At 39.2% G+C, this 9805-nt stretch overlaps 1 protein-coding gene across 1 annotated transcript in view; it reads left to right on the forward strand.

Annotated features, from left to right (window-relative positions):
• Positions 1 to 9805, forward strand: part of stk39 (serine threonine kinase 39) — a 32063-nt gene that overhangs the window by 1444 nt on the left and 20814 nt on the right. Inside the window, exons 2-11 of the mRNA XM_014001478.1 lie at positions 798 to 910; positions 1176 to 1284; positions 3011 to 3149; positions 3424 to 3479; positions 4017 to 4126; positions 4234 to 4335; positions 4548 to 4681; positions 5053 to 5101; positions 5577 to 5642; positions 9352 to 9474. Coding sequence (XP_013856932.1) covers positions 798 to 910; positions 1176 to 1284; positions 3011 to 3149; positions 3424 to 3479; positions 4017 to 4126; positions 4234 to 4335; positions 4548 to 4681; positions 5053 to 5101; positions 5577 to 5642; positions 9352 to 9474 — 1001 coding nt within the window. The remainder of the gene's footprint in view (positions 1 to 797; positions 911 to 1175; positions 1285 to 3010; positions 3150 to 3423; positions 3480 to 4016; positions 4127 to 4233; positions 4336 to 4547; positions 4682 to 5052; positions 5102 to 5576; positions 5643 to 9351; positions 9475 to 9805) is intronic.

Consider the following 9805-nt stretch of genomic DNA (forward strand, 5'->3'; position numbering starts at 1 on the left):
TATATATATGCATTTTTTCAATACAAACAAAGTGACAAGATGCGAGTTCTTTACACTGAGCTCAGTTAGCTTATTTGAGTAGCATTAGAGCTCTGATGGTTTGGTTCACTGTGGTTTTTTAACCAAGACATGTGGCCTGTATAAAATGCACTTACTGTGAAAAGATTTAGACTGTTTTATGGGAAAATACAATTTTCTTTGTAAAATATCTGAAAACTTTGACAAGTTTAGCATTTAGATCAATATCTCCATTTAAATAAGTCACCTGATGAATAATTTTATTGTTGATTTATGTGTATTAATTAAGGAAAATATACTCTAAAGCAAAAGTAGGGATTTCAAATGTAATAGGAATGAACTAATAGAAGTTGAATGATAATTTTATTTTCTAGTGAATGTTTTCTGGATATGTTTTTATTTGCTACCTGATCAGTGATAATCTGTAGCTGCAGAGACTACCTCTTTCTGTTCTCAAAATCAACAGGAAAGCAGTCTGATCTCACTTACTGACTGTGCCTTATCAGTTGGAAAGTAATATTGAAGCATCTTGCTGTTCACGACTTCACTCCCCAGCTTGATCTGTAGCGGACACATCTTGTTTAAAATAGCGATGCGCCTTAAAATCCATTTATTTCTGCTGCCACGCGTGAAAAATGAAAGCTGTTACCTGAGCACAAAGGCCACAGAGTGACGCTAAATTTTAAAGTCTTCCAGCTGTGTGTGTGTGTGTGCGTGTGTGTGACGTTAATCCCTCTTGGCTCATGTCCTGTGTGGCTGTGTTGTGGCTGTGATTGCAGGCAGTGGGGCCACAGCTGTGGTGCAGGCAGCCCTCTGTACCCCTAGACAGGAGCGTGTTGCCATAAAGAGAATCAACCTGGAAAAATGCCAGACCAGCATGGATGAGCTGTTGGTGAGTACAAAAAATATGGGCTGTTTTCTCAACATCATGTTTTTGTCTCTTTCTCCAACTCTGTGCTGCTACATTACCTATGATCCATATTTTTATTATTTTGCTAAAAAATCACATTAAAACACCGGATCAGTTGTTGCACAGCGGTAAAATCACACTCCTGCTGTTGTCGTGGATCCTTACTGATCATTAAGTAGGATGAAATTTGTTTGGAAGTGAGATGTTTCGAACATTTAATGGTTTTTCTGTTCATCTCTGTTAACAGAAAGAAATTCTTGCCATGAGTCAGTGCAACCATCCAAACATAGTCACCTACTACACCTCCTTTGTTGTGAAAGATGAACTATGGCTTGTCATGAAGCTTCTGAGTGGAGGTAACGTTAATCCTGTCGTAAAGTGTTGATCCTGCAATATAACTGTTCTTTTACATGTCTGTGCTCGATCCACTGATCATGGAACAAACAGCGTTTTCTGTCATCTCTAACAGGAAACTCAAAAATAAAAAAAGAGATGTAAAACATGATGACAGTAACATCCAGTAAACCTACCCTTTATTTTTATTTAAAAATTTGAATTTGGTTCATGGGTTTTAAGTTATATCAAGCATAGCTTACTTGGAATCATTAATTGGGGTTGTTTGATTGCGTAGATGGTTTCACCCCAAGTTCAGCCCCCCAGACTGAACATTAGGTTAAAGGAGAGAGGCACAGGACTAGTGATTGTCAGAGGCATCATATAGAAAGAAACAACAAAGACCCTGAAGTACATCCAGAAGAAATCCCCCAGTGATGAACGGCTCAGTGATTGTCCTCAACAACAGAACCTGAATGCAGAAGAGGAGGAAGCAAGAGGAACCATCATGGGAAGATAAGCCCCCTGCGTGGCGTGTACCACCTACAGATTGAGGAAGTGGCTGATCTCTAAAGCCTACCAGGCTGGACCAAAGGACTGAACAATTGGACTAATCATGGCGGCACAGGAGTGGTAGAGGTTGGGGTCTATTATACCATACAGAAGCCATGATGGAATCTGTGCAAAGATGCCCCTGAGACAGATCAACACATAATAGCAGGACGTGAGATGCAGGCAGACAAAGCATATGTGGAATGCAAGGGTTGAAATACCCTGGGACGTCTAGATCCTGTGATGGACTTACGACCTGTCCAGGGTGTACCTCACTCCTGGTACTGTGACTGCTGGATATGGGCACCGGTGACCCTGAAAGAAAGAAAAGGGTGAAGATGATGGATGGATGGATGATAGATGGATGGGTGGGTGGGTAGGTGGGACATCTCACAATCATTGATAACCAACCGGACATTGTGTTGGTCAACAAGCTGTAGCGAAAACCATTGGTGATAAATGTAGTGAACCTAAGGCTGGGCAATAATTCATTATCAATATATTATTGTGTCAGATGTGATCAATAACAATGGAAAAATTTCCACTAGAATGTTGATGATTTCATTGAACACTGATCCAGAAGTGCATGGCATTCTRGGGGATACTATATGCAGAGGAAAAGCTTTAGCCACTTGACCTCTCATGGTTCAACTAAGCCAGGTTCAACTAACTCACTCTTTGGTAAGCTAGCAACAACCTGCTGACTAACATGCTCAGCATCGCCTTCATGTTTCACCACCATGCCTCATAGCTGCTTAAAAAAAGAAAAAAAAAGAATGATGTGCAGTGAAAGGATAAAATGAGTGCAACAGCTCCAGAGAAAATTGTGGATAAAAGAGGAAAAGTCACATCACCAGTTTGACAGTATTAATCGGCCTTTTTTTCTCCTGGTCCTAATATATTTTTCAGCCACATCGCCCAGTCCTAGCTGAACCAAAGCGACTGTAATATCTGGAAAAAGATGCATGAGAAGATAAAGAAAAACTAAGAAAAAGCAAATGTAGAGGTTGTGGGGAGTCAAGGCCTTGGTGGTCATTGTAGCAGAAGAGTGGCTTCAAAAGACCCCCAAAACAACCTCAAAGATCTCTGTCCAGAAGAGCCCAGTCCTACATACAGCTAAAATACAGAACTCAGGCCTCTGCTGTTTATGATTTAAAATGACCAGAGTGTTTTTGTTTGTTTTTCTTGTCATCTTAGGCTCTATGCTGGATATAATAAAGCATTCGAGCAAAGAAGATGATAAAAATCAATATTTAGATGAGCCTATTATCGCCACCATATTAAAGGAAGTTCTGGAGGCCCTGGATTATCTCCACAGAAATGGACAGATTCACAGGTAACTCTTGTATCTGACTTTAGTTTATTATATTCATATTTTAAGAATTAGGAAACTGTCAATTTCAGTAAAACTGTGGTTATGGTGTAAATCTGTTGTGGTACTCTGCACAGTTCCTGGATTTCAAGGTCAGTGAGAGCCAGGCTGAAACCCCTGTTTTCCCCTCAGGCACACATTCTAGGCAGGATAGTTAGTTTAACTACACGAACGGAAGAATCAATGCTGCTCCATGTGGCTTTGATGTTTTACCCCGGTGTTGTTTTGTTGACCGCAGGGACGTGAAAGCTGGGAACATACTCCTGGGAGAAGACGGCTCTGTTCAGATTGCAGGTTTGTGTTCAGATTCCACTCTTTTCTGCCCAGTTTTAACTTTAAAATCCCACATTAAACCAATTTACAGCTTTGATACTTGCCCTCTTAAATTAGCTCAACGTGGTTTTACGTCTGTTTCACACATTTGTTTTGGCTTTTGTCTCTTCAAGGCGAAAAGGGCCAAGTCTGTTCTGATTGTTGATTTAACTGGTGAAGAACTGCAGCTTCTCATTTCGTGTTTGAAGTGTCCTAATCTTACCACTAGGCTGACGTTATTATGTTGTCATGTTTTATTAAATTATAAAAAGAAAATCTACTTTTGATGTGCGGTTTTGAGCAGTGCAAGAGCCATGTCTTCTTTGGTGTGAACTTCCCTGTTCACAAATAGTTGCAGCAGGCAAACTTAAATACTTCCCTGGTATTGACAGCTTTATATTCACACTTTTAAAATAGTTTCCAGCATTGCCTCGTAGCAAGGATTTATTTTTTTATATGAGAGTGTGAAATTGTAACTGTTGGTTATGGTTAAAGCTCCCGTTTTATTTGTTTTTATAGATTTTGGAGTCAGTGCGTTCCTATCGACAGGAGGCGACGTAACGAGAAATAAGGTTCGAAAGACTTTTGTTGGCACGCCTTGCTGGATGGCTCCAGAGGTGATGGAACAGGTGAGCTCAACATAAAGACCACGTATTATCTGTTTTTAACATCAGTATCAGTAAAAAGCAATTTTAGCTGCAAATGCACAAACGTGTAACACTGTCCATGTTTGCAGGTTCGAGGCTATGATTTCAAAGCAGACATATGGAGTTTTGGCATTACAGCCATAGAGTTAGCAACAGGATCTGCACCGTATCATCGCTACCCTCCTATGAAGGTGAGTGTTTCAAAAGAATCGTTCAGATGTTTTACTCCAGAGACTTTCACTGGAAAGGAGAAAAAGGAAAACGTGGGGAAAAATAAATAAACCACAGATAAGACAGAGATTTTGTCTTTCCTTTTTCTCATCTGCATTATGTTTTCCTGTATTGCTGCTAAAACACCTGGGTTGTTTTTACATTTTTTTTTCCCTTTTCGCTATGCGTTCAGGTTTTAATGCTTACCCTGCAAAACGACCCACCCACTCTGGAAACAGGCGTAGAAGACAAAGAATTGCTCAAAAAATATGGCAAATCACTTCGAAAGCTAATATCAACGTGCCTTCAGAAGGACCCTGCCAAAAGGTTTGTCTCTCATTTTACATATCCACTTTGAAGATGGAAGCTGATGCTGTTTCCATGCAATTGGAAGCAAGTGATCCTTGTTTTGTTCAGTGATTGCTATGTTCAGATGTAATTTAAATGCTACAATTGTTATTTTTCGCACCAGAGAAGGTTGTTTTCGTTACTCTGATCCTGTGCAGATCACAGAGAAGCAACATTTGTGGTTTTTCAACATTAAATCGACATTTTGTTTAGTTTGTAGCTCAAGTGTTTCCCAATTCTGCAGTTTTTCAGATGTTTGTGTCTTTTATCCAGAAACATCTTTCCTGCCTGCAGTCACATTTTCTAGTTTTTCTTTTATTAATTTGTGTGTGTTTGTTTTACCGTTTTAGACCTACGGCTGCAGAGCTTTTGAAGTGTAAATTCTTCCAAAAGGCCAAGGTATTTGTCTCTATTCAAATATTTGGCACACAGTCTTTGTTTGGTTTTATTATTAATGTTTGGCTTGTGGCTTCATCCCAAGTCCACCAGTGACTCACCTGTGGCTTTCAGTGATTTCACATTGGTTTATCAAACCACAGTGTGCCGGAGCAAAGGTTTGATCAGTTTTAATATGACAAAAATGATGAAGTATAGTAGGGGAGGTGGTCAGCTTGTTTTTTCTTTATGTGAAAATTTCTATTTGTTTTTTACAATCTGAAGTATCTATATAATAAAACAAATATTTGAATTAATCTTAAAACAATAGCCTTCAGGATAAAGTTTTGTTTATTTAAATGCGAATAGCAGGATCAGGTTAAAGGCATCACCTGTCTTTTTTCACTTTTTTCCTGCTAAGCTTTTGTGTAAAGAATCCACTTGTGATTTAAATTACTTACAATTAAGTGTTGATGATTTTCTCTATTTTGTCTTGCAGAACAAGGAATATCTTGTTGAAAAGCTTTTGAGTTGTGCACCAAAGATTTCTCAGAGAGCAAAGAAGGTATGTTCACATAGTTGCACCCTGCGAAACATTATCGTTACCGTTTCAACACGAGGAAAATGTGCGAGGATGAACTCAGGTGGCTTTCTCCACCAACATTTACGGTCAACAAAGCGTACGCACTCTGTCGTTTCTCAGCACATCAAACGCTGTGTTGTGTAGAAGATGTTAAAAAAACAAGAAAAACAGGTACATAAAAGTCACGCTGTGCTCTGCTTGTGTCTGCAGACTGTAAAAGCAGCTTCCTAGCTGTGCTAATTCAAACAGTGGTAAATTTATTGCTAACGTCAGCTGAGAAAAAAATATATAACGGCACAAAATATTTGTTGGTTTGCTTGTTGTTTCCCCCCACATCTTTCAGTTTAATGAAGAGGAAGTGCAGTTTATCAGACACGGCTGATATTGGCTTCACATAATATTCTGACTGAATGCCCGGGACAGGAGCGGGATCAGAGGGGGCACTGCCAGAAGGCGGAGTGTCCGAGTGCAGGGTGGAAATCTACTGACATAGCTGCGAGTTGATGAAGGGCATAGTACACAGCAGGAGCGTTACTGTGGGTGATGTTATAATTATGCGCAAACAGGGTCTGGTGTACTGTTGTTGATGGTTTAAGTGTGAACTAGAGGCTTGTAGCAGCAACAACATCGACAGTGCAGACATAAATATTTAGAGGTTATTTAAAAAGGGCAGACATTGTCCTCTAAATATTCACAGATTTGATGCAAGAACTTAAATGARCTTCAGTATTATGATTTTACTGAAGAATAAAACCTTAAATAAATAAGACATTACAGCAATGAAACGTCATCTTCAATGCATTTTTAGTCTGGGGAAAATTTCCCAAATAGAATAAAGTGGGTTAACTCAATACTTACTGCAATAATTTCCCTTTTGTTTCTATATGCTGAGGTGTGACAAAAGTATAATTGCAGTCGAGGAAATTTGTAACAGAGCCGGTGTCCTTGTTRTTTTGTGCTGATTTGACCTGCAGAGTCATCCACACTATAAGCTCAGCAACATTCCCCAAAGCTTGCAGAGACAAGCAGTACTGTGGAAATGCCGCTATCCCAGGATGCTGTGACCTTAGCTACTTCCAGACCTCTTTACTCAGCACCTCTCGTTAGACAATCTCTTTAAATCTTTTGACCTCCTCCATCTGCAGCATTTTCCTCTTCTGGACCTTGGTTGCTTGAGATTCATCGCCTTTGTGTGTGTGTGCTATTCTGTACTCATGGTGAAAATATCGACTCAGAGGGAATAAATATTCAAAGATAAGACCTGAAGCTGCACTGCTAGGCACTCACTTAAGGAGGATCTTATTTCTCCTACCCCAGGGAATGAACGGGAGCTGGCAGATTTTGTCATCATACAGTAATTAAAGATGTTATCTAACAATTGAAGAGAATGAATGGAAAGTCTGTTCTAAAAAAAAAGGAAATTGGAAGAGTTGATGATGTCTTATTTGGAACCTATAAACAAGGCTGTGTCATATTTTAATTTAAATGTAAAACAAGATTACTTTCAGCAATGCGGTTGCATTTGAGCTGAATATCCAGCAGGGGGCGCACTGACACACAACTGGGCCTTCAAATAAACAAACAGCTGCCTTTACTGTTTTGGAATGTTAAGTGTTGCAATAGGCTTGAGAAATGAATTTATTTAATAATAAAAATGAGATAAAAAAAAGAAAACTGGTTAATGATTAATTATATTAAGTAGCTTTGTGCCAAAAATCTTTTGTACAAAAAATGTCAGAGCTTTTCTCGGATGCTTTCTGAATCCGTGCTTTAAAAAGAACAGATTTACCCAGAACGTGTTGCATCTTTAGCCTTTAAAAACCTTGGATTCAGTTGTTGGGGTGATCATGTTCGGCCTTGGAGTGCATTGATCTGTTTCTGTTTTGCTCGGAGACCCTGAGCAGAACTGGGGGTGTCTTTGTCTTCTCTCAGATTTGGAAAGCAAATCCGACACCAGCAGAAGGCTAGAGCTGCTTTAACTCTGACCTCGTCCAGAGCACTGGGAATTTATGAGGCCGGTGGCGTACAGTTTTGTGTGCTGACTCTTCTGTATCACTTTGCAGCTCATCTGACCTCACACTGCTACACTGAGTTGCACATCTTAGATGTTTTTACCACACCGTAAACAACGAAAAATATAGTGTTTTTTAAATAATATAATACGTCTTGTGTATGTTTTGTTAAACAGAATGGGTTATTCTGCTTTTTGTTGTGTCTGAACTTTAACCGAAATGATTTCATTCATTGTAGTTTGTAATTAAAAAAATCATTTTATGCAGAACAACTTTGGCTTCAGTGCCACATTTAAAGCTTTTCTTTTAAACAGCATATTAAAAGTTATTTATAAATTAAATCTGGAGGTGTCAAGAAACAGCTTAAAAAGTGACACAAAAAATACTAAAGGCTCTTCAGTCACYTTGCAGAATCAAAGCAGAAAACAATGATTTTCAATCCCTTTTAAGTGTATTTTAACAGGAAATGGTACAAACCTATCTTGTTAAATATTAATAAAAACATTTCTGATGTTCTCATTTTGAATTTCTATGCTAGAAAAGAAGCAGGAACATAGTTACCACTTTGTTGCACTACTGTTGTATCACAAGATGTTATTTATGTTCACTGACCCTGTGTGTTTGTACCCATATTTTATTCGATTCAGTTCAGTTTATTTACTGTATATAGTGCCAAGGCACAACAAATGTCATCTCAGGGCACTGTACGTACTTAAAAAATAAAAAATAAAAAATGAACCAGTCTAAGGAAGCCAGCAGTTTGCATTGAATCCCTTTGCCACAGTCTCCYGTCTTGAGCAGCACATTAGCAAGCAAAGGAGAAGCTGGACAGGAAGAAACCTCCAGYAGAACCAGGCCCATRGAYGGGCGGCCATCTGTTTCAACTGGCTGGGTTTGAGAGGACAAGAAAGCAACACAGAAACACAGAAGGACTGGTCCAGGTGTRATTTCTTCTGGAAGAGAGAGACAAAGAAAACATGTTATTAATATAAATAATTACAACAAACCTGTAGAGGAGAGTGACTAAAGACAGCAGCAAAACGATGATATGTGGTCAGTTTGTAGTCGTAAGCCTATAACAGCAGAACTAAGGGATAACTTAGGAAACCTAAGTGTAACTTTAGGATTTATCAAAAACGAAAGACTTAAGTCAGCCTCATGGACAGAAACTGGAAGTTGGTTCCACAAGAGAGGAGCTTGATAACTGAAAGCTCTGCCTCCCATTCTACTTTTAGAAACTCAAGGAACCACAAGTAAACCTGCAGTCTGAGAGTGAAGTGCTCTGTTAGGAAGGTATGGAACAAAAAGACGTTTAATATATGATGGAGCTTGGTTGAGAGCTTTGTATGTTAGGAGTAATATTTTAAATTCTATTCTAAATTTGACAGGGAGCCAGTGGAGAGAAGCTAAAACTGGGGAAATATGATCTCCTTCCAACTCTCATTAGAACTCTAGCAGCAGCATTTTGGATCAACTCACGATTTTTAAAGATTTTCTTGGACACCCAGATAATAAAGAATTAGAGGTAACTTTTTAAATGTGGGGGTTAAAAGACATCCTGATCAAAACATGCAGCAAGTACTGCATTCAAATTAAATCTTGGACAAATAGCACATTGTTTAGGTATGTACAGTTTAAAAACCTACAAATATGACTCTACCTCTGTTATGTTGGTCAAGGTGAGGCGAGTCCCAGGCTCCAGTGGCCACTTGCATAAGACAGAAGATGGAGACTGGGAGTGGAGCGATGATGAACTGGACGAGGGCAGCGAGGAAGGAAAGGCAGCGGTGAATCAGGGCAGGGTAAGCGTGACTCCACAAAAACCAGCAGATTGTGGGGGTTTTTTTGTCAATAAAATATGTTTATAACAAATCCATTATGTATTTTCAAGTAAGCTGTGCTGTGAAAGTGTTGCATGAACCCCACCCCCCTCCTTCTGTATTGGACTCTGTTCATCCCTGCCCTCCTCGATCAGTTAGTTTTCCAGCAGATGTCAGAAAGAGTTTGTCATGAGGTCACTGAAATGAGCTGGAGGATTGCTGCAAAGATTTCACGCTAGAGGAGGAAGACGGCTTTGATTAAAGATTCCTTGGATGAAAATGCTCAACTCTAATAGATGGTGCAATATATATT

Source organism: Austrofundulus limnaeus, unplaced genomic scaffold (assembly GCF_001266775.1).
Source record: "Austrofundulus limnaeus strain Quisiro unplaced genomic scaffold, Austrofundulus_limnaeus-1.0 Scaffold9, whole genome shotgun sequence".
Lineage (NCBI taxonomy): Eukaryota > Metazoa > Chordata > Actinopteri > Cyprinodontiformes > Rivulidae > Austrofundulus > Austrofundulus limnaeus.